This window comes from Pseudorca crassidens, chromosome 16, assembly GCF_039906515.1.
Source record: "Pseudorca crassidens isolate mPseCra1 chromosome 16, mPseCra1.hap1, whole genome shotgun sequence".
Classification (NCBI taxonomy): domain Eukaryota; kingdom Metazoa; phylum Chordata; class Mammalia; order Artiodactyla; family Delphinidae; genus Pseudorca; species Pseudorca crassidens.
The window spans coordinates 45,792,114-45,818,076 of record NC_090311.1 but is presented as its reverse complement, the minus strand read 5'-3'; the positions used below and the strand labels follow the sequence as shown (position 1 = coordinate 45,818,076).

The following is a 25,963-nucleotide window of genomic DNA, read 5'->3' as shown; positions in this document are numbered from 1 at the left end:
CAAAGATTCATTCTCTCACAGTTCTGGAGGCCAGAATTCTGAAATCAAGGTGCTAACAGGGTCATGTTCCCTCTGAAGGCTCTCAGAAAGAATCCTTCCTTGCCTCTCCCAAGCTTCCGGTGCCTATGGGCAATCCTTGGAATTCCTTGGCTTTCAGAAGCTTTCAACAAATAGTGGCTACTATTATGGTGATGATGCATATTGTACCCTCTGCCTTGTTTAACCTTTTACTACAGTTAAACCACTAATTATGTGTCAAGACTAAGTTCACATCTCCTTGTGAAGAAGCCTCCCTTGACTTTCCTAATTCCTTCTTCCTCATGTGACTCTACAGTCACATGCACATACCTGTAGTACAGCACTTATTATGGTTTATTATAATTATTTATTTACATGTTCTTCTCCTCTCCTTCTCTAATCTGTGACACTGCAAAAGCAAGGATTGTATTTCATACATCTTGTATTCCAGTACCAAGCATAATATTTAGTACTCGTTATTATTTGCTGAATAGAGTTGATGAAAATTTTAAAATTACATTTTATCCTGCAAGCATCCCTGCAAAACAGAAAGCAGAACGACATCTGGAGAAACTGAAGCTCAAAGAATGTAAAGCCAATTTCCCACATTCAAACTTAATGGCATACATCGGGACTAGAGGCCAGGACTTTTCTTCCCAGGTTCACAAGGAAGGGTATTTTAGAGAATGGAGCACTTGGCCAAGAAACTGGAATGGAATGATAAGGATAATTCGAACTCTGTTTACCTTACAGAGTTATGAATGCTCAGCTATAACCGTGTTTTATGAATTCTAAAGCCCCATATATAAATGCAAAGTATTATTATCTACTGGGCCAGTAATTTATGCCCTTTCTGGAGCCTCCTCTTTCTTTCAAGACCCCCCATATCAATTAACTGCCAGTCCTACTGACTGATCCAGCGGCGTCACATATTCATTACCTCCTCTTAATCACTACTAAACTACCCTGACTCAGCCCCTCATCCAGTCTCACCAAGATTACTACAGTAATCTAACTGTTGCCCTGCCGCTAGCCCACCTTCAGTTTTAGCCCAAGTACACCCTGGTGTGTCCCTGTTCCACTTGAAAGCTTTCAATGGCTTTTCCTTGCCTTTTCAGTACAGTACAAATCCTTCAATTAATAATCAAGCTATCTGGCCCTAGATGCTTATCTAGTCTTACTTAGGGCTCTCTCTGTCTCTCAAACAACCTTCTGTGCATTTTACATACTAGACATTTCAGCAATTTACTCTTCTCTAGCTCCTACCTGTGCTTCCACAAATACAATCTGTGCTACGCCTGGAATATCTTTCCTACTCTAAAACTTACCTAACCTTTTAATGTCTTACTCAAACAATACACTGCTTCAAAGTCTATCTAAATGGACGCACCAACTAGAAGGTAACTCTTCCTCTTATAATTTAATTGTCTGTTTTTTCACAAGACACTTAAGACTTCCTGCTTTATGTTGTAGTTATTTATGGACATGCATTCTAGAGTTTACTAGAAGTTCCTTGCATACAAGATTGACATTGATTCACTATGCTAGAACATACTCTTATGTAATGTTCTCAATAAAAATATTTGTTAAATTAACTGACACTTTCTACCACAGCTAGGTAATTTTACCAAGCTCTCCCTCTTCCTTCTCTCTACTGCCTATCAGAATCTCCCTCGAGAGGTTTTTTATTTTTTTTATTTTTTATTTTTTTTTTAGTAAATTAAACTGCATATGAACTGAGTTTTCTATAAAACACCTAAAAAACTTACTGGAACTACCTCCAGAGCTTCCCAAGTTCGAGAGACAGGTTCATATTACAAAGATTAAAAAGAAAGAACATAAGTCAGAATTATTAAGATCTTTCAGATCCACCTCTTCTTCAGGCATGTTTTTAGACTACAAAAATTAAACATTAGAGGAAAAAAATAATTATAGCACTAAGTTATGTAAGGATAAAAAAATCAACTAGAGAAGGTGAATGTTTCTAACATTTACTTGTGCACAATTCAGGCTGACACTTTGAAGAGAAGAATGTGACAGCTTACAAGAAAACAAACTCACTCATTCCCCTTAATTTCTGAAAGCTCATGCAAGTCTGACAAGCCAACCACAGGGTGATCTCTCATGTGTATCACCCATGACAATTATTGCTTTAATAAAAATGTTCTCCAAATTTTAATAAAGTCCAATTGGTTTTCAGGAAATAGCCAGTCTAATATTTTCATATTTAAGAAGGCACATTTCACAAATTAGTGAACTAATTTCTGGACTTAAATAAGACTTCCAAAAATTTTATATTATGGCAACAAAAGAGGTACAAAATGAATATGGTGGTGAGGCAAGGTGATGTGCTGAGAAGCCACCCTGTCTCTCTATTGTCCCTTGGTTTGGTTTTCTCTTCAAACAGCTATTAAGAGCTTCCTAAGTAATTTTCAAAATGCTATGACTCAAACCTGAGAAGCACTGATGAAGATCACAACTCACTAGAAGCACTTGAAATGATCTGTTTTAAGGATAATATAAAAGATCCTTTGAAGTATGTGCCCTGTAACTTACACTAGAAATAATCTGTATTTGTCATTAAATTAACAGCTGTTTAATATGGGATAAACCAGGTTGCTATACACTTCCTTTTTCTCCCCATCAATGGGTGCCAGCAGGAGTAAAAGAGTGCCAAGCATTAGAATCTCCTTTTATTCTTTTCTTCCCCCACCCAGGGGAATGAAGGATTTATTACTTGCAGCAAGTAAGGAGAACATTGGGATCTTTCCCAAAGCAGTGTCTCTAGAATCAAAGAGATTCTTAACCTCCAATCCCATAGCCAAACTCTTATTAGCCAGTAAAGGGAAGAGGAAGTAACGATGAAGTGAGAAAGAGCCCTGTGGCAGGTTACCTCAACTCCACTTCCACTCTCCCAATCCTTGTTCTGTTTCTCAGGACAGAACTATGAACTAGTTTCTCACTTCAGGAAACAAGCCATTAGTGGCTTAAAATTCACAGACTTTCGTAGATGGGTGTGGAAATTTCACCATCATATACTCCAAAACCCAAATAAGTGACAACTAATTTGGGAACACAATCACTTTAGGAAGAATATCATCATCCAGTTCTTGAAACAAAATATGCCTCTAATCAAAACCAGTCACACTATTTCCTATACAAATTTCATTAGATTAAACATGAAGAACAAAATTGTGTAGGTTTATGACACATGAAGGAAGCTCTTCTCTAAACAGTAATCATTATCTTTTTTCATGCTAATAATAAAATGCACAAATTATTTTTGCCTTAGAAGGATAAAACATAATAACACACCCTTATTATCCTCTGTCTCCTAGAAGAATTTACTTCTCAATACCGTCATGGTAAATGATTATTCTTTAGGGAATGATCTCAGACTAGCACAAGATGCTCTGATGGGTCTTTCTCATCTCTCACTCCTATTACTGTATGACTACATGGCCATAACCATCAATCACTCTAGCAAACAGCACCAAACCACAATGCTATTACACACAAGCCAACAGATATTTTCAATACCATATAGTCACACTATTATCCATCTTTTATAGACAGGCAATCAAACTCAGCATGACAAGATTTCAGAGAAATAGCTAATGGTTAATGGAAGTTTTCTCATCCTGGAAGCAAAATGGACTTAATTTGTCTGAGAAATATAAGTGAACAATAACTTCATTCTTTTACTATAGTTAACAGTTTTAAATTTAATAAAAATATTTTTGAACTATAAGAAATACTTTAAAATTACTTATTTTTACTTTTACCTAATTTTTAAGATAGTTCAATGACAGCTTCTCGCACTCACACCACTAGGAAAGTAATTTGCCATGCGAATCAAGTAATGTGCATACCTACATATTATAACACTTAATTCTTAATTTAATTCTTAAATTATCCAGTATGAATAGTCAATATTATAGTCCAAACTTCACTCTTATTAATAAGGCTGAAACAAACATATTTCCCAAAAGGTTTGAGGGCACCCCCCGGTGGCAGACTTTGGGGAGGGGGGGAAAACCCCACAAATACCATTACAATGAAAATATCTTTTTAAGAAATTGACCAAGTTCTACTCAGCAACTCTATTATTACAGGTAACATCCAATCTAGAAAAAATTCAAAATGTGATCAAAGAATGTTGGGAAATCTCTGAAGTTCCCTGTGAGGAGATCTGACCAGTACCAGCTCCTAGGTAGCAGGACTAGCAAGATGTCTGATGCAGAAGAAACCTTAGAGATGATCTCATCCAGGGCAGAACAGAACTTTCTACACTGTCCAAGACGGTAGCCACCAGCCACATGTGTTGACTGAGCATGTGAAATGTGGCCTGTGTGACTGAGCAGCTGCATTTCAAATTTTATTTCATTTTAATTAATTTCCATGTAAATAGCCACATATCGCTATTGGCTTATTGTTTGGACAACACAAATCTAGTCCTACTCTTTACTCCACTCCAATGAAATAGAAATAGTCACCAGAGCAATTCAAGGAAGAGCCAAAGGTTCCCAGACACATGTACAGCTGGATGGTGCAAATACATATAATTGGACCTGCACCATTTTGTCTGGGGATTCTTAAATGCACCTAATTTTATTCCATTGCATTGGATTACTTTTTGGTAACTGCAATTCATTTGAAAATACAGATGAGTTTGAAATGGTAAAATATCCCTTTTGAAATAATTTTTGGCTTTAAGACATGTGACGACTGGTACACCAGTTAGCTACATCAAATAAAACGGATTACGAGCTCAGGTTCAATTTATCATCTGGGGCATTCATTCTTTTCTCACATAGAGAGAATAAACAGGTAAACAAGCCCCTGCACTGTGAATTAGCTAAGCTCAGAAATCCAAGAAAGAGAACAGCCCAATTGATCCAGCCTCTACTTTATACTTAACTCAAGTTAGGCATATTGTTAGTAGTATGTTGACATTTAGTTCAAGCATATATTGAGTGTCCACTTTGCCCAGGATGTCATATTGAGCACTGTGAGGAATAAACACAGTGCTCAATATGCGCACTGTGTTTAAATAAATAAAGGTAAACAACGCAAAGCGAGGTCTCTGTCCTCCAGAAACGTACTACTTTTTAGGGTAAAAATGCCATATAAACAGACATAAGGGTTATGTGTACATGCCTCATCTTTTCTCTCTACCAACTGCCAATCTCAAATGGTCAACTGTCACTTTACACAAATAATTCCTAAATCTTTCAGTAAGAGGCTGTGGCTTAAGACCCACATTTCTGTGTGCTGATCTACTCTCCTTAAGTATACTGAAGTTAGTTCAAGAAACACTTACTGAGCACCAGCCATAAGCTAGAAAACACTAAGATGCCCTGGAGAGGTTCAGCCTCATGAAGGATGCAGACATTTTATAGAAAGATCATGCATTATGTGGCAAGCGCATGGAGGCAGGCACAGGTACTACTGTGAGCACAGAGTGGAGTCTTTAGTAGAGGCTGGGAGGACAGAAAAGAGTTCCCAGAGGAGATAAAGACTGAGCTAAGTCTGGAAGGATGGATTAAGAACAAGCCAACAGCATGCCAGAGAACCTTTAGGAATTCAGTCATTAGAATATCAGTTATGGAGAAGCTCAGTATCAAGTGATGCTGGAGAAATGGGTAGAGGCAAGGCCAGGGAATACCATAAACATCATCCAACAGAACTGAAAATAGATGAGGTGCCACATAGGGTTTGAAGATATATGCTTCAGATAGCTCACTGTGGGTGAGGAGCATGAAGGATGGATTTGAAGGGAGCACCACTGAACATGGGGGTCAGCTGGATGACTGCTGCAATATACCATCTGAGTCATGATGACAGCATGGATTAGACAAGTATAACAGAAATAGAGGTGAGCCTCAAGAAGTGTTTAGGAAGTAAATTTATTATGTCTTAATATAAGAAGCTGACAGAGAGAAGGAGCTTAAGATAAAGATTTGAGTGTGCCCAGCATTAAGTGGTATTTAAAGCTCTTGGCACTATGTTAAATGCCAAGGAGTAACTAGATTTAAAAGGCAGACTACAGTTGACCCTTGAACAACACAGGAGTTAGAGGCACCGACCCTCTGCACAGCCGAAAACCTGCATATAATTTATACTTGGCCCTGTGTATCCACGGTTCCCCCATATCCATGGTTCTGGAATAGTACCTGTCCCTCAACTTTTTACCTTGCCTGAAGGAGTTTTTCCTCTCGGCAGTTCTTCCTTCTCAAGTAGAACCTCTTAGAATGAAGAGGAGGAGCTGTTATTCTCCTCAGCCCCCACCGCTAATTCCTTCAGATTCTACCAACTGTTGATCGCGCAGCACTGTAGTACTTACTATTGAAAAAAATACACGTATCAGTGGACCCACGCAGTTCAAACCCATGTTGTTCAAGGGTCAAATGTGCAGGTACCAGGCTGGGCAGGAAAAGATAGGAAGGCAGGAAAAAGCCAATAGATTACAACTGTTTTGCAAGGTGTGTTCCATGGGACATTACCTACGAGGGAAATCATAAGCCGTTACACAGAAGGAGGCTTTGTTTATAAATAAGTTTGGGGAAAATGTTTAGTTAACCAAAACTAAGCAGATTTCTTCACTATAAGACTCCTCAGAACTATTCCCAGTAGGAGGACATAACGTGTAGCAAACTAACTTGACCATTCAACCCTTTATTTAAAAGTATTAGAACAACACAACCTGGAAAACAGTGGCCCAAAAGAAAAGGGATGGAAGCAGTAGCCTTAAAAACAGAAAGTGCTATAGGAATAAGTGAGTAGAAAACTAGGAGGCTATGGTAGGAAAGAAATGCAGAGTTAATGATGTTAGAGAAGGAGCTGGCCCAGGGCATAACCAGATCCAATTTGTGATCATAGGTTAATACAGTAGAGAGTCTCACATATAGGTTTGAGTCAGACTAGTTCATAGGTCATCAACATGATTATCAACCGAACAAAGGCTGTTGGATGTTGGTAGGTACCCTCCCTAAGTCAGTGCTTTTAATGATGCCAGATCTAAGGCCATAGGCCACTAAAGCCACCTTTTTTTAAGAGGATTTTTCCCAGGCTCCTCTTCTTTCTACTTATAATTCAAATCTTTGACCTTTTCAGGCCTCCCTAGATTTAGTTAATTGGTTTCTAGGACAATTCTGTCCCTTAACTGAATCATTTCCAGCTGACCTAATGTTTGGCAGTATGTTTGACTGACAGTATGTTCCTCTCGAGGTGCTAAGTCAAAGGCTAGCTCTGATGGCATGCACCACAGGGCACAGATAAGAGGAGACCCACCTCAGCCCAGCTCTACAGGTATCAGCCTGGGTTTTCACAGATCTAGGTCATGGCCAAACAATTCAACAATGGACAGGAATCAGCAGTGGGGGCTGAGGAGAAAAACAACTCCTCCTCTTCATTCCAGCAAGTTCTACTTGAGAAGGAAAAACTGCCAATAGGAAAAGCTCCTTTAGCCAAGGTAAAAAGTTGAGGAACAGGCACTCTTCAAGGAGAGGTTTGAGAAAGATGGTACAGTAGAGCAGTTCTCAAACTTTCACATCTATCAGAATTAGCTAGGGGATTGTTAAAGCAAAGATGGCTGGGCCTCACCCCCAGAGTTTCTAATTTGCAAGGTTCAGGGTAGGGCAGGAGAATTTACATTTCTAACAAGTTCCCAGGTGATGCTGCTGGATCAGGGACCAAACCTCGAGAACCACTGCAGAAGAGCAGGGTTACTTGATCTAGGCACTACTGACCTTTTGGGTTGCATAATTCTTTGTCACCGCGAGTGTCATCCTGTTCATTGTAGGATGTTTAGTGGCATCCATGCCCTCTACCCACCAGAAGCCAGTAGCACTTCTCCCCCAGTTGTGAGAATCTAAAATGTCTCCAGACCTTGCCAAAGGTCCCCTGGGAAGCAGAATAACTCACTGATGAGAACTACCACAACCGATTATAGTCATTAAGAGCTAAGACTCTGGAGTGAGTGGCACCTGGGTTAAAATCCTGGCTTCATCACTTGAACAAACTACTTAAACTCTCTAAGCCTTGAATTTTTAGTTGTTCATTTGTAAAATACAGTGTCTATATAATGGGGTATTTGTGAGAATCAAATGAGATAAAATATACTGCTTACACTGTACTTAGTACATAGTAAAGATGTCAATAATAAGCACCACCACTATCTCTACCACAGATAACCAAGTAGGATGTCGCATCAAACACTGAGGAGATTATCTACAAGGCGAACTTTGTAGAAGGGGTAAGTCCAGGAGGAGACAGGGTTAAGCCTGGAATGGATAAGGGTTTGCATGTGACGTGAAGATGAAATGGTCTGCAGCTTAAGCAGTCGGCCAAGAAAAAGGAAAGGGTTAAAAAAGGAGCCAAAAGTCAACCATGGGGAAAGAGGCTATTTATACGGCTGCTCAACCCAGTGTGCTGTGACAGTAAGGACTTTTAAATTCCACTCCCAATGGAAGAAGATGCTCTGGTTCTATAGATAGAATGTTTTGTCCCCCCAAAATTCGTATGCTGAAACCTATTCCTCCAATGTGGTAGTATTTGGAGGTGGGACCTTGGGGTGATTAGGTCATGAAGGTGAGGCCATCTTAAATGGGATTTAGTGCCCTTATAAAAGAGACCTCAGAGAGCTTTCTTGCTCCTTCTACCTTGTGAGGACCCAGCAAGAAGACAGCCATCTATGAATCAGGAAGCAGGTCCTCACCAGACACTGAATCTGCCAACACCTTGATCTTGAACTTGCCAGTGTCCAGAACTGTGAGAAATAAATCAACCACCCAGTCTATTCTGTTAAAACAGCCTGAATGGATTAAGACACCTTGTTTATATCTAAGCTGGGCTTCCCAGGGCTAAGGCAGATTAGACCAATAGCATAGCTTGGGAGTACATTTGAAAATATTCCATATTTCACTATGCTGGAAATGGTTCTTCTTGCAGAAAATGTTTTTGTAGTGCTTTTCATGTAATCAAAGAGCAACTGAGGCAACAAGGTACTATGCCACTCGGCTTACTAAAAACTTCTTTAACACTGTAAAGAATAATTGCTCTGACAGCTTAGAATCTGACTGCCCCGTGCAGTTAATCATTACTTGTCATTACCATAGCAATAAATCATGGATGAGTATTTTTCACAATTAGTACCAAAAGTAAAATGTGGAAAGAGCTATTGGCTCAGTCCTACCGAGTTTACTGCACTGTTTATACAGGCTACACATGGAAACAGTATATAAATTTGAAAAACAGATTTATATTGTTTTTATTTCCTCTTACTATTTTTATCTTCAGGTAATATATACTACGAAAATCCTTCTAGTGTTAAATATGAGATCTTATATGTGGATAAAAGTGTTACGAGGAGCTTAACCAAAAGGAATACAGAATTTATTTTTAATGACTAGGAGCATAAGATGAGTAAATAATCTGAGAAGTAATCTAACAGGATTTATAAATCAAGGTATGGTGTCAAATTGCATCGAAAAAAAGAAAACAGCTCAGAGCTAGTTGATAGAGATATAAATCACAGGAGAGATTAGAACATGAAATTATTATCACCCCTCCAACAGAGTAGATTTCTAGATAATGAAATCAATGACACAGCAACATTTAAAAGTGATGGCTTCCATAGCTATTTGAACAGAGTAGGTAGGGTTGGAGTTACAGGACATTAATGTACTAGATTAATTTCATCATTAGAATACAGGAGGAATTCTACTAAATAAATTTTCACTTTTGGATGTCTATAATTTCCATCCTCCTTGTCCTCCACACACATAAATACAACACAGTGTTTCACAAACACATAATAACAACTCTAATTTCATCAATGATCTAGTGCATAGAGGGCTCAACTGAGACTAATTATCCATTATACCTCAGCAAGTTTATAAAGCAAGGTGCCTAGTTCCAATTGGAGCAATTAATTCTATGAGAGGTGCACTATTTAAAATAAATCATGAATGAGACCCTCAACATATGCTCCAACCCAAAGGATACATTAACCAAACCAAGGAGGAAGTCCACATATTTCACACAAATCTAAAATTTAATATTTTGCTGACTCTGATTAGCTTTCTTTTGGCTCCTGCAGTTCTCATGAATTAAATCAAGTCAAGCTGTAAAAGCAATGCAGACCTTATTGATTCTAGAGACTGTGAGTCACTAAGGGAAAAAGTCCAAAAAGGTTAAATTTCCACTGAACTCCAAATCAGAGGTTCGAAAGCTAGAGGAATAAAGACATTAGCTGTAGTCTTGTGAAACATTCAAGGCTGCTTTCATTTGATTAGGAATTTGCTACAGGCTCTTTATGACAAAACTAACAAGGATACTTTAAATCGTTTAAGTTTTGAAGAAACGTCCAGAAATAGATTCGTTATGAAGAATTCCACTTGGAACTGGAAGCTAAGGAGTAATGTGTTTATATACATTCAGAAACTTACTTCTGCACTATTAAAAAAAAAAAAGGCTATTGTGAAAGCCCACAATTTTTACTGGTTATTGGTTAATGACATTTGTTCTGATTTGAAACAGTGGTTAACAACATGTTGCCTTACCTCAGCTTTTCCAAAACTAGTCTAAAAAACACTAATGTTCCATGAAACATTTATAGAGATTGTGGTGATGGGGGGTGGGGTGGGGGTGGGGGTAGGGGTGAGGGAATGGAGAGAGAAAAAAGAAAAAAATCCTATAATATTTTTGTTCTAAAATTTTTTTCTTATATATATGTGTGTGTATATATATTTTTTGGCTGTGTTGGGTCTTCGTTACTGCACATGGGCTTTCTCTAGTTGCTGCAAGCAGGAGCTACTCTTCATTGTGGTATGCGGGTTTCTTCTTCTGTGGTGCGCGAGGACTTCAGTAGCTGTGGCGCGTGGCTCAGTAGTTGTGGCTTGCCTGCTCTAGAGCACAGGCTCAGTAGTTGTGGCGCATGGGCTTAGTTGCTCCGCGGCATGTGGGATCTTCCCGGACCAGGGACCGAACCCGTGTCCCCTACATTGGCAGGCGGATTCTTAACCACTGTGGTTAAGAGCACCTAGAACCTGCACACCTAGAGCCCGTGCTCTGCAACAAGAGAAGCTACTGCAGTGAGAAGCCAGTGCACTGCAGCAAAGAGTAGCCCCCGCTTGCCTCAACTAGAGAAAAGCCCAGATACAGCAACGAAGACCTAGTGCAGCCAAAAATAAAATAAAAATAAATAAATTTTAAAAAATATTTTAACATACAAAAAAGTACTAAGTACATTCGATATAGTTATTATTAGATAAGCTGCCCATAATACTATGGCACGCACCAGAAAGCCAGGAAGTCTGAAAGACACCACTTACGTATGAATGCACATATGACGCCCAAGTGATGCATAAACATACAACTATTGCATTTTATGCTACTTAATGACAGGTGACTTACACTATGATTTTTGCCTAATAATTTCAATATATTATATTTTAACTTTTTATCCCATAATAAAGATATAAGTCAAAACAATTCCATCTAGCCATTACTTTATATATGTGAGATAACTTTCTCGGTAATCCATTTTAATACAAGCTTATATTTGTTTTCCCTGAGTTTCTATTGTTGTTCTGTCAATAATGATAATTTTTAAGGTTTCTCATGGTCACGTGAGTTCAAAAATGTCATTTTAGTTAAACATGGCTATAACAGCACACGTCTCAATTTTTGGGACAAAGAATTCTGATATACCTGTTTTTTAAATGTAAAACTACACAAAAAGAACTCTGAAGGAAAAGATGACTTAGGCATAATAGTTTGCTCCACTTAGTGCACATCCTTCAAAACTCAATACGACACCTATTTACCTTTTAAAATTAAGTAGTACATAAGCAAGAATGCAAGTTCATTATTGATAGATTTACACATCCTCATTTACAGGAAAAGAGGCTTTACACAACCTTTCTCTGACAAGTCATAGGACACGAGCAGACAGGACAATACATACTCAATATTTTAATAACTACAGCAAAGGCAAGAGATGCACAATTACCGAGTTGCCATAAAGAATTTACTGTGTACGTATGACTTGAGGTATAAATTTCATGCTGTATTTATTAAAAAAAAAAATAGTGGCTTCCAAAGAGGAATATATTTCTAGCCTAACCACAACAATAAAACCTTTGAACTTTGAAGTTTAAATTTTTCCATTTTTTATTTTAAATGATCTCCCATTCCTGTACTCCTATCTCCCTCTCCACTTTTAGCAATCACAGATGTAAAAATAAAACAACAACAAAAACAAAATACCTGATTTTGGTATTTATGAAAGCCTTTATGGATAAACTAACTAACATAAGTGAGGAAATAAGAGACCTACTCATTCCTATCTTTTCTATTCCAGACATAAAACTAAACATGGAAAGGAAGATGAAATAGTCACCAAAAACCTTAGGTTTCCTTTCAACAACTATTCCATTTACTGAAAAAGTTCACTATACAAACCAGTTTTAGAATTTAAAGTTCTTTATTTTGACAATTACATTTATTGTGAAATAAATGTTCAAAAAGTACACAAAATATATATGGATGGCCTAATGAATAATTATAAGGCAAACATCCATTTTTTAACTAGCATCCAAGTCCAGAAATAGAAGCCAGGATCACAGAAACAGAAGTAACCACTCTTAACATACGCCATCCCCACACCCCTCTTCCATCACTATGGCCATAATGTGCTATGTAAATTTCACAAGTTAGTTCACTGAGAATGAAAAGAAATAGTGCCACAGTTGTTGTAAGAGGGAAGTATTTAAAATATGTCTAAAATGTATTAATAGAGAAACTTTCTTAATATATAGGACATTCTGTTAAACTTTCCTGTGAAAAATGTCAGCAGTAAGTATATCGATTCAGTTAGAATACGAATTATAGAAGTGTTTGAATTTAATTTTGTGGAACACCACCCAGGAGGGCCATAAAACACAGATTATTTGTTCCTAGCACTTCCAACAGCTGGCAGGGAGGAAAACTAATATTAGCATTCAAGATGCAAAAAACACTAAATAATGGCCATTTCAACTCAGTAGCACCTAAATATTTAACTATGATTTACAAAATAACAGGTTGATTTCTGTGATCTTTGCTGGTCTCTGAAAAAATTTTTTAAAAAGCTTAGGCAGTACTCCTTGCTTTTATCCTAAATAAGGATGCTCAAAAGATCACCAGGATTCTGGGTCTCTTACTTCTTGCTCTCAATACTAGCATTTAGGTAATGACTGTAACATGGAACCACACTAAATGACTGTTGATATGAACACCTCCTGTTCTAAAGTAGTATGGGTTACAAAACCTATTACTCACAGAACCAGCCAAAGCAAAGTTTTAAGGAGATAAATGTTAACAGCCCCAAAATCAACTTAACTGTAAAATATTAAAATTGATATGATATTAAATTTAAACTTCATTTTTTTCTTTAGCAAAACAAGTTACTCAGAGCTGGGTGTGACATTTAAGTAAAGAATTCCCAAATACTGTTAAAAGCAACATTTAAGAGCCCTTTTAAAAGAAGCATTCTTACTCCAAAATGTGGACACAGACAATACAAAGCAAATAGAATTCACTTATAATTTAAAACCTAGCCAAACAACTGCTTCCCTTGCACTAAAGATCTGTTTTTACTCCTCCAATCCCACCACATATGTATCTAATACTTACTTCTCAATAACTCCTGCAATCCTGGGCAATGTTATCCCTGTGGGCTGTGACATGGTAAAGTTCTATATTAATACCTTTGGAAGTTTGAAGGACAGAAAAACACACAACTGTATTAAATATCCAAGGTCTACTGTTAAGTACATTGACAATGCACAAACAACAGACAGTCATAGGGACGAACACCCTTAAATCTCTAGACATGCTTTACACAAAGAGACTTCCTTAAATCTCTAACACTGGAATGGCTAAGCAAATGACATATCATTTGATGGAATATTATGCAACCATTAAGACTAAAAATGATGAAGCTATGTAACACAGCTTTATAATATATCATAAAATATTTTAAATATACTTTTATATCTAGATATAACTATAAAAAATATATAGAGAGAGACAAAAACTTAAAGAAAACAATAAGAAATGAATATTTGGTACAATTGTGAGGACTCCCCCAACCTCCCGTATGTTTACAAAGTAAATAAAAATCAGAAGGTCAAAAATGCAATGACTCCTCTCTCTAGAGAACTGTAAAACTATCATCAGCACCTTGGTAATCACCTCATATTTATGATCTACACTAAACACACCAAAACTTGCTATATATTACTCTTACAGGAATGTTTCTGGGCAAGGTCACTAGATAAAAGGGAAACAAGGTCCTGTCTGAGTAGAGTGATTAAGAAGAGAGGAAAAATCGACTACTTTACCTCATAGCAAGGTGACAGGGGTATTTTAACCAATGGCGTGTTTTACTGCCATCACAAGGTATCAAATGTACCTACCCAAATTAACAACTGTAACTAGTTTAAGGCACGAACATTACAAAACGCAAACAGACCATCTATATACTATAACTTAAGTGACAAAGATTTTATCAGTTTGGTCAACTTTTCATTGCATCAAAAATTACATCTCTTTAAGAGTGAAAGACATCTAGATACAAAGATATTCTGACATAGCCATAAGGCTTCCATTATTTTATGCCTACCTTTAAACATCATATGGTTCAAAAGCGCAATAAGGTAACCCTGAAATTGACTGGTCCTGCCTCAAGATGCAGAATTAGTATGGATTCTATTAATATGATTATAGAAATTACCCTTCACAGCTAACTTTTTTCAGAAATTAATAAGCTGACCCTAAAATTCACATGAAAGCACAAAAGATCCAAAACTGCCAAAACAAATTAGAAAAAGAACAAAGCTGGAGGACTCATATTTTCCAATTTAAAACTTATTACAAAGCTACAGTAGTCAAGATTGTGTGGAAGTGGCATAAAGACATATAGAGCAGTGGAATAGAATTGAGAGGCCAGAAATAAACCCTCACATGTATGGTCAATTGGTTTTTGCAGGGTGCCAAGACAATTCAATACGGATAGAAGTCTTTTCCACAAATGGTGCTGGGACAACCTGATATCCATCCACATGAAAAATAATGAAATCAGACCTCTATCTCACATCGAATGTGAAAATTAACACAAAATGGCTATTCACAAGCAAAAAAATAAAATTGACCCCTAATTCACACCATATACAAAAATCAATTCAAAATAAGTCATGAACCTAAAAGTAAGAGCTAAAACCATAAAATTCTTAGAAGAAAACACAGGAGTAAATGTTTGCAACCTTGGATTAGCTTCTTAGATATGACACCAAAAACAGAAAAAATTAATTTAGGCTTCATCAAAATTAAAAACCTCTGTGCTTCGCAAGACACCACCAGACGTAGAGAATGGACTTGAGGACATGGGGAGGGGGAAGGGTAAACTGGGACGAAGTGAGAGAGTGGCAATATATACTACCAAATGTAAAATGGATAGCTAGTGGGAAGCAGCTGCATAGCACAGGGAGATCAGCTGGGTGCTTTGTGACCACCTAGAGGGATGGGATAGGGAGGGTGGGAGGGAGATGCAAGAGGGAGGAGATATGGGGATATATGTATATGTATAGCTGATTCACTTTGTTATAAAGCAGAAACTAACACACAATTGTAAAGCAATTTTACTCCAATAAAGACGTTAAAAAAATTGTTTTTAATTAAAAAAAAAGCCATCTGACAGGCAAAGATTTTAAAGCCTGACAATATCAATCAAGCATTGGCCAGGGTGTGAAAAATAAAGTACAACTAACTATCTTGGAGAGTTCTTTGTCGATACCCAGGGAACCTCCAACATGCCTGCCCTACCCTGCAGCCTATCACAAGGGCACAAAGACAGCCATAGGCTGTGTCCATCACAGCACTGCTTACGACAGCAAAACATTAGAAACTCCCCAACATCCAGCAGTACCAGCACAGGAAGGTAAGCTATTCATACAAGGAATCTAATCAGCATTAAAATGAGACAATTCTGTATATATTCAGAATCGTTAGATCCCAACAACATACTGCTGAGTAAAAATAAGGCAAGTTACAGAATATTATGTACACTATGATACCATATTCCATCATTTGAAACGCAGAAAACACTGCTATCTCTTGTTAATGGATATGTAGTTAAAATGTAGAAAAAAAATAACTGCCAAATCAGATGCCACACTTAGGACAATGCTGCCTTCAGTGAAGGAGAAAGGGAAAAGAACTTGCAGAGAGAAACAAAGGAGGTTTTAACTATATATAGTATTTTTCATTAAAATTTTTGGCAGAAACATATCGTATCATGATGTTTAAATGTATTAACTCTAGAAGGTGAGGGATAAAAATGGCCAGGTGTCAGGCACTGATCTATGCTTTGCATACATTACATCATTTAACCCTCACTACAACTCTGTGAGGGAAATGTACTATTTACCCCCATTTCCCAATGGGGAAACCGATGCGCTGAGAGGATGCCTCAGGTTACCCACCCAGGATCCAAACCCAGGCCATGTGGACCCCTATCTGTGCTCCTAACCACTCTAGAATCCTATCTCTGTGGAATGGATGTGGAGGCACATTGCAAATCTTCCTGATGTTTACGTATGTTCAAACAATGTAATTACAGAAGAAGAGGGAGAAGTGCTACAAGAAAGAGATTTCCAAAGCCCCTGTGTGATGGTTCATTTTGTTTCAACCTGGCTGGGCCCCAGTGGCCAGATATTTGATGAGACATCATCCTGGATGTTTCTGTGAGGATGTTTTACATTTAAATCAATAGATGAGATTTACATTTAAATCAACGGACTCTTAGTAAGGCAGACTGCCCTCCATAAGGTGGATGGGCCTCATCCAATCAGTTGAAGGCCTGGACAGAACGAAAGGCTGACCTACCTCAGCAAGAGAGAATTCTGCCAGCAGGCTGCCTTTGGACATCATCTGCAACACCAGCTCATCCCTGGGTCTCCAGTCTGCCAGCCCACCCTGCAGATTTTAGACTTGCCAGCCCCCATAATTGTGTGAACCAATTCCTCCTTAAAATCTTCCTCTCTCTCTCCCCCACATATATATACAGATGATAGATATATAGATATAGATATATAGATGTATCTCTCTCCCATTGGTGCTGTTTCCCTGACTAATACACCTTCCCTCCAGCTCTTGCCCTACGGCGACTGCTGATGGACAGATGGAACAAGGCCTGTCTGGGTTGCTCCTGTTCCCTCCTGTTTGGAGTCTTGAGAGAAAGAACCACAAGAAGCCACTAATTATCAGAATATCATACTCCAAGGTAGCTACTGTTAATCCCATTTTATGGGAAGAAAACTGAGGCTCAGAAAAGCTAAAGAACTTCCCAACAGCTCCCATCAGGCAAGGGACAAAGTGCTTTTATGCTCAAATCTCACATCTTTCCCTAAAGCATATGGCAACGGCCAAGACAGTGGGTGTGCCTTGGCTCTGCCAGCAATCAAACACAAATGGGGTAAATGCCAGGGAACCTAAGAGTAATTGAGCAATTGAATTAAGACAATATACAGAAATGTATAATTATGGGGCATAGCTCATGTTACGCTATGGAGAAACAGATGATGAGGGCTTCCACGACAGCAAGCAAGAGAAATACCGGAATACAAGGTCCTGTCTGATCTAAGAAAACCCTAAATAAATGAAGACCCATACCATCCTTATGGAGAGGAACATACAGTGTCATGTAGATGTAAAATCTTTTCCAACTTATCTGCATATTTAATGCAGTTCTACTCAAGGGTCCAACAGGATTTTTATGGACCCCAACAGGCTGATTCTAAAATTTACGTGAAAGAATAAAGAATAGCCAGTACACTTGTGAGTAAGAAGACTGATGAGGAGAGGCTCGTTTTACCAGACATCAAGAATTATTATGAAGCTATAGCCATTAAGACATTGTGGCACTACTGCAGTAATAGACAAATTAACCAGAAGAGAATACAAAGCCCTGAAACAGATTGTTGTTTCAGGTGATTGTTTGGGGGTAGCCAAAGCACAAGTAATTTTTATTGTCTTACTTCTTATATTTTTACAACATACCTACAATTCAGATATGTTAATGACAGAAAGAACTTTTTCTTGAAAAGAGGCAAAACAAACTGTTTACAGAGGTAAGAAAGTAACAACATATTTGATTATCATTCCAGAATTTTAAAAGTGATTTCAGATACATTAGTTAGCTAGCTAGATCTTTAAAACATGTCATCAAGATGCATAAAGTGGTTATTTTGTCAATTTCACAAATGAGGAAACTAACGCTGAGGTCATGTGGCTTACCTAAAGTTACAAACCTAAGAAAGACTAAGAAACAAAATACTCATTTCTAATTCTATGCTCTTTTTTCCGCCAGCAGTTCTCAAGGCATGGTCTCTGAACCAACAGCAGCACCACCTAGGAAACTATTAGAAATGCAAACTCTCAGGTCTCATCGCAGACCCACTGAATCAGAAAACTTGGAGAGGATGGTAGGCAGCTACCTTTTGTTTTTGTTTTTTTTTTTTTTGCCGTACGCAGGCCTGTCACTGTCGTGGCCTCTCCCGTTACGGAGCACAGGCTCCGGATGCGCAGGCTCAGCGGCCATGGCTCACGGGCCTAGCTGCTCCGCGGCATGTGGGATCTTCCCAGACCGGGGCACGAACCTGTGTCCCCTGCATCGGCAGGTGGACTCTTAACCACTGCGCCACCAGGGAAGCCCGGCAGCTACCTTTTTAATAAGCCCTCCAGGATTCAGATACACAATAAATCTGAGAGCCACTGCTTATATCATGCTGCCTCACGGATACTTTGTGAAACAATCAAAACACTACTGGAAAAAAGAGAGTGGTGGTGTTAACACTGTCAATTTCATTTTCACATTTTCAGGTTCTTCCTTATTTGTAACTCAAAAATAAGTGTTCACAATAATCTTAATGTTTGATTCCTGACCATGTAATTAAGCAACCACTTTCTTCTGGATTACCACCAGCAATCCTAGAGGACAGACTGATCTTCAGTAATGTCACAGGAAATGAAGTAACAAGAACACTGGAACATCACTAGCTAAAAATGCTCAGAGAAGGAAGAGTCTAATTTAGATGTGTTGTGTGTGTGGGCAGGGAGTGGGAGAAGGAATCAGAAACATCAGTTTTTATTAACTCAAACCGTTACTTCTAGATAATATTCTCATGACCTTGGTAACCATGAAAACCAATATGACTGCCTGATCTCCTGTTGAAATCCAGTCCATAACTACTTACAGAGCACACACGATAAATAAGACATTGTATAGATGCTACACGAAACACAAAGCTAAGAAAGATACAGTCTCTGCCCCAAGAAACTTTTGACGTACCAGTGGATGTCAACATTTCATCTAGAATAAAGCAAAGCAAAGACAGGGAGTGCCACAAGATAAATTTTAAAATTTGTCATGGAAATTCAAAGAACGGTGACATCTCATTTTGGAGGGAGTAGATAGGAAGATGTTAGTCTTGGGAGACAGAACTTCAATACAGAAAAGTGGACGAAGCGGGCATATCAGTCTCTAATTACAGAGAAAATGAGCAGCAAGTAGGAGGGGAAGGTGTGTGCAGAGGGACATCAGACTGTGATCGCAGGCAATAGTGGAAAGAACACTGATTGGGTTACACCGTCCTACCAGGGACAAACTATGTCACTTTGGCCAAGAAAGTTCATTTCTAAATCATAACTACTCATTTACGACAGGAATAATAATTATTGTCTTATTTATCTCACAGTTATTTATCTGAAAAAAAGACCAGAGAGGGAAAGGCCACAATTAAAAACAACATAGGACATGTTTAAAGTTCAATAATTATTCTCTATTAGGTAAGTTAAAGTTGTGTAATATTGAAAATATTTCAATTCAAAATGTTTCCATTTCAAAAATTACTTTCAGTTTCTAGTATTAGTAAATGAAGCATATATAACATGGATAATTAAACTGTGGGCAGAAAAAGCAAATTATAAAAAAACTTTTAAACAGATTGTATATGAAAGTATCTCTTTGGGAAGGCTTACTTACCTAGCAAAAGTATACTGGCAGTTTCTTCTAAAACTAAAAATACACTTATCAAACAATTCAACAATCGCACTCTTGGGGATTTACCCCAGAGAAATAAAAACTTATGTTTATGCAAAAAACTGTATACGAAAGTTCACAGCAGCTTTAGTTCTAACAGCTAAAAACTAGAAACAACTCAACTGTCCTGAAATGCATTTACAGTTAAATTATGATACATCAATCTCACAGAACACTACTCCGCAATAAAAAGGAACCAAAAGGCAATGTGAAAAGGTTACAAACTATAACCTTTCTGAAGTAACAAAATTATGCACAGGGATAACAGATTAGTGGTTGCCAGAAGTTAGGAAGGAGTTGGTGTGGCTATAATGGGCAGCACCAGTGAGCACTGTGGTGATGGAACAGTTCTGTATCTTGACTGTGGTGGTGGTTACATGAAGATACAGTTACATAACTACACACACAAATGAGTACAGGTATAACTGGTAAAATCTAAATAAGGTCTCGTGTCAGTTTTCTAGTTTTGATATTGTATTATACTTATTTAAGCAATCAACATTTGGGAAGATAGGATGAAGTGTGCATGGGACCTTCCCTGTACATTTCTTTACAATTTCTTGTGAATCTATCATTATATCAAAATAAAATGTTTTTTTTAAAATGGTATACTGCCAGTTTTTCAAAATGGATGATACCTATTCTTCTAACAGTACTATCAAAGTGGTATTCTTACCCATTGCTGATAGCATACTAAACTGCTACAGTCCCCTGAGGAAAAATGATTTTACAGCATAAATCCAGGGCTATAAAAGTTTTGTGCCTTTTGACCTAGCCACCTAACTTCTGGGAATCACCTAAGGAAACAATATTAAATTTGGGAAAACATATACATGTATTTATTCACATACATATATAAAGATGTTACTACAGTATAATTGAGAAGGGAGTAAAACTTATGCAACCTAGATGTCTGAGAATATGGGAATCATTAAATTATCAAAATCTAGACATGAAATAGTATGCAGCCATTTTATACTACTGAAAATGGTACAACAATACAACAGAAAATGCATATCATGAGAGACTAAAGCAAAATTCAAAATTAGCTGCATATAAAATAGCAGGAAATATTTCTCACAAAAATAAAAGATGATAATGGTGTTAGTGTGACAGAATTATGCATATTTTTCTCAAACTTTTCCATTAGAGTTGTCATATTAGTTTCATAGTTTAAGAAATAAGCATACTTCTACCTTATCCCAGAAATCAACCAAAGCTGTAAAGTCCCATTTCTTAGAATATGCCACATTGTATTTCAGAATAGCATCCTAGGGAAAAAGCATAAACAAAATGTCATGATATAGTAAAGTGAATTGTCTATGAACAGCCTGTCTCCTTTATGAACTATTTCCAGTATATTTCTTAATGTTGGGCAAGCTTCTCCTACCATTAGCTACTCCACGTCAGTAACTATGAACAAAAAGAGCGCATACTAATTTATTATTCACTTAAGAAAAATGAGATTAGAAAGCTCAAGTAACAGGGGGAAAAACATAATTACTCTAAAACATGCTCTCTAATCAGAGGCGATATAATTCAAGTGGACAAAAATTGGATCTTAGGGATAAAAAAAGTAAATATTATAGTGACTTTTGGTCTTCAACAGAGTCACACTACATGTACAGATACACTGCGCATCAGCATTAAGATTTCATTAGGAGAGTAAATTAGGAAAAAAATATCTAAAAAGGCTCCCTGGGAAAGAGAGCAATAATGAAAAAAAGACTGAGAAACATTAGCTTAAAGCCCAAAATAGTCTTTTCTCCTTTACTATTAGCTATTTTTATAAGCTACATAAAAATGGTTATCTTTCCCCATTAGTCCATGTAAATTACGTATTTTTGTAAAAAGTTAGACTATTGCGCCATCTGCTGGTGTAATTTTCAACTGTCTGAACAGGCAGTACTTCCCAGTTACCAGAGTGGGGTAGGCATATGACAATCCATTAATTATGCAAAAAGAACAATTATTTACAATTATATTTTATCTCAACCTTTAAAATTTCTATTTTGATTATCTTTTATAATATATATTAAATTACTAAAGTAATAAATACATAGAATTTATAAAAAAACATTTATGACTGTAACACACCCCCCCAATTTTTTTACTGAAGGCATATTAAGTCTGAAAGACACTGTGTTAGATTATTACTATAAACCTTCCAAATTTCCTCAGAATTGATGAAGTTTTTAAAAATTAACACTCTGCCAAAGAGCTTCCTGAAAAATACTTCATGCCACATAAATTATTACCAAGCAGCTAGGTTAAATAATGAGCCAACAAAATGTCTTTTATCTATTTGGAATAAGAAGATACCCAAGTTTTGGGGCTTCCCTGGTGGCGCAGTGGTTGAGAATCCACCTGCCAATGCAGGGGACACGGGTTCAAGCCCTGGTCTGGGAGCAGAGCAACTAAGCCCATGCACCACAACTACTAAGCCTGCGCTCTAGGGCCTGCGAGCCACAACTACTGAGCCCACGTGCCACAACTACTGAAGCCCGCGCACCTAGAGCCTGTGCTCTGCAACATGAGAAGCCACCGCAATGAGAAGCCCACGCACCGCAAGAAAGAATAGCCCCCACTCGCCGCAACTAGAGAAAGCCCGCGTGCAGCAGCGAAGACCCAACGCAGCCAAAAATAAATAAATTTATTAAAAAAAATAGCAATGTCTATCAACGGGTGAATGGACAAACAATGCTTATACTGGAAAAAGCTACTGATACATTCAACAACACGGATGAATCTCAAAGATCTTCACCTAAGTGCAAGAAGCCAGACACACTAGCATACATAATACATGATACCATTCATATAAAATGTAAACCGATCTATAGTTTAAAAAAAAAGGAAAAAGAAGAAGCAGATCAATAGTTGCCTGGGGCCAGTACAGAAAGAGGAAACTGACCACAAATGAGTAAGAAGAATCCTTGCAGGGTGACAGGAATGTTCTGTATCTTTACTGTAGTGGGGGCTTCAAGTGTATATGCAAATGTCAAACCTCATCAAATTACATTCTTTAAAAGGATGTACTTTCTTATATGTAAGTTATTCCTCAAAGTTGGTAAGGAAAAACATTCTAAATAGCATTTATGCTGTAATTCTTTAATGGAGTTGTGTAATTAGCATTAACTCCTAACTAATATTTACTTTTACTTCAGTCTTCAAGTCTTAGAAGTAGTCCACCATGAGATCTCCTATCACCAGAAAAGCTGGATGCTACTCTATACAGTATTCTTAGCTGAGTAACTTTTTTTCAGTTCATAATTCATAATAAGCACAATGAGTTAAAGCAGAAAGAAGTCCATTCTTTACAAACTACCAGACACATTATTCACAGAAATATTACAGTGTAGATCAACTTTTGAGGACACTGTTCCTTTTTTACATTTTTAACATCTCTAATCCCTCTTAATTCAACATCAAATGGCATAAAAACAGCAAAAATATTATTATATTCGATAAGAGGGATTTAACGTTTCCCCATCCCTCTCATAGTGTTCTTTCAGCAAAGGAAACAATTACCATAAACAGAAGAAAATCTCGGTGGATTAGTGTTCTATTGAACCTACCATAAAATAAACAAGAAAGGGAAATTCAGATTAAAGCAATTACCCCTTCCTAAGGTAATCATGGCGCACTAAGGAATTGCTAACAGAGGCAAGCAGCAATGTAATTTAGAACACTATGATTATTCTGCATTTGTGTTTAAAGAAAAAATATGTAAATTCTTAAATAATCCTGTTTGTAAGGCCATAAAGGTCCTAAGTCAGTGTTTTTCAGATGGAGTCTGGATAGTATTCTTGACTGGCCTGCTTGTGTTTATGAGTATATAATTGTGGTTTGGGAATGAATACAAAGGCCAAAAAACAACACACTGTAGAAATGAAAGATGGTGCTTCAAATACATAAAAATGGTGGAGAGAGTGAGCGATCCTAAGATGCATTGCAGTATAGAAATGCCAAAGTCATAAAAACCTGGACCAAAGTGGTCACCATCATACTTATTCACAAGCTGATGTTCTGCATACGGATCCCATCTTTGCCTCTACCAACATCCACCAACTGTTTGTGATTGGTTAAAAAAAAAAAAAGTAGTAAATACAAAACAAAGAATGTTTTCTTTATACAGTATTTTTTTTAAGTTTCTCAGCATACTATTTCAAGGCTCAGATCAGTGTTTAAAAATCTGTGCAAAAAGGAAATGCTGATTACAAATTGTTTTGACTGTGATAATGAACACAACTCAAATCACGGGTCATAATGCTTAAAATGGAAAAACATCAAATTGATATAGCTGGATACTATGAAGAGTTTATATTTAGCTTTACGTTTGTACATATGTAATTAAAATATTAACAATAAGTAAAGTCTGGGAGACCCTGAGAATTCCTCCCATTTAAAAGAAGTAATTACAAGATTGAGAAACACTGTCACTAAGAAATAAAATTTTCAAAATATATTATAGTACAACTTATCACTATTTTTCATGTTAAGGAAAAAAAGAGCTAAGGAAAAAAAAAGGAGCTACAGGAAAGGTATAAAAAGTTTAAGAATAACCTGTAAGTACGTAACAAGGAAGAGCCAAATCTGACTACCTGTTTCTTTTACTTTAACCTTTGCTTTCCAGCTGCTTTTGTTCACTAAAAGGATACTGTCTATCCATAATGGCTGGCTCAGGGAACCGTGCCCCTCTGCCTGAATGTCAAACCAAAGTGCCTTTGTTCAGGGAAGCATCCTGACCCTGTCCACCTGTGAATGTCTGCCAGAAAGAAGAAATTAACACATCTCCTCCCCAAGGCCGGCCATTCCAGGGGATATCTGCAAAACTTATGGCCTTTTTACTTTACTTCCTCATCTCCTCCCCTTCACTGTTCTATAAAAGAAACTGACATCCAAACCCCCATAAGATGGTTTTTTTGGAGACGTTAGTCTGCCATCTTCTTGGTCTGCCCGCTTTCTGAATAATTACGAATAAAGTTATATTCCTTGCCTCAACACCTATCTCCTGATTTATTTGCCTGTCATAAGGCGAGAAGAGTGAGCTTGGACTCGTTAACAATAAATAAATGAAAAAAACAGTATTAAACCTGAGAAACTGTATACAACAAATTAAGTCTCTCAAATAAAATGAAACCCATTTTCACAGAAGTATAAAAAAATCTGTTTATAGTTACAAAAACTTTAAAAGTTTATATAAGGCTATAGTGCCAAAAATAAACATATACTCTCACTCATATTTTAAATATTAGAAAAAACTATCTAATGGTTGCCCTTACAATCTTGAACGAAATGTTTTTTAAAGCAAAAATTGAATTATTGCCAAAATATAAGATTAATAAATTATGAAACTCCTAGAAGCTATATTAAGAGCAATAAAAAGTAGAATGCTTAATGTATACTTTAATCATTAGGAAACTCAGCTTCCCTTCGGGCAAACAATGGTGAAGTCATAATTCTTCCCTCATTTACTTTTAAAGACATTTCAGAAGTATGATAATTCCAAAACAAAATAAAAGAGAAGCCAGGACCAAAGGAAACTGGATGGGCAATCAAGAAACAGAAGTCTTATTCCTGGTTCTCCAAATTATTCTGTGTGGCTCCAGGCAAGTAATTTACAACTCTCAATTCTACTCATTTCCTAGTGATGAAGTGTAAACCAAGAATGTCTCTAAAGAGAGTTCCTCAGGAAGCAAGCACTTACCATATAAATAATGCTGTTACCTGAGTCTATTAAAGACCAAAAAATGTCTCTGAGGGAGGACACCAGGGCCCACCTCTAAGAACTACATGTAA

At 37.2% G+C, this 25,963-nt stretch overlaps 1 protein-coding gene across 4 annotated transcripts in view; it reads right to left on the bottom strand.

Annotated features, from left to right (window-relative positions):
• PARG (poly(ADP-ribose) glycohydrolase) overlaps positions 1-25,963 on the bottom strand; it is a 113,563-nt gene that overhangs the window by 72,800 nt on the left and 14,800 nt on the right. For 3 of the 4 annotated variants that reach the window (XM_067710227.1, XM_067710225.1, XM_067710228.1), the window contains exons 7-8: positions 21,361-21,435; positions 6,214-6,264 (exon numbers count right to left, since the gene is read on the bottom strand). In XM_067710227.1, coding sequence (XP_067566328.1) covers positions 6,214-6,264; positions 21,361-21,435 — 126 coding nt within the window. The remainder of the gene's footprint in view (positions 1-6,213; positions 6,265-21,360; positions 21,436-25,963) is intronic. The other variant, XM_067710226.1, reaches the window with a different exon arrangement.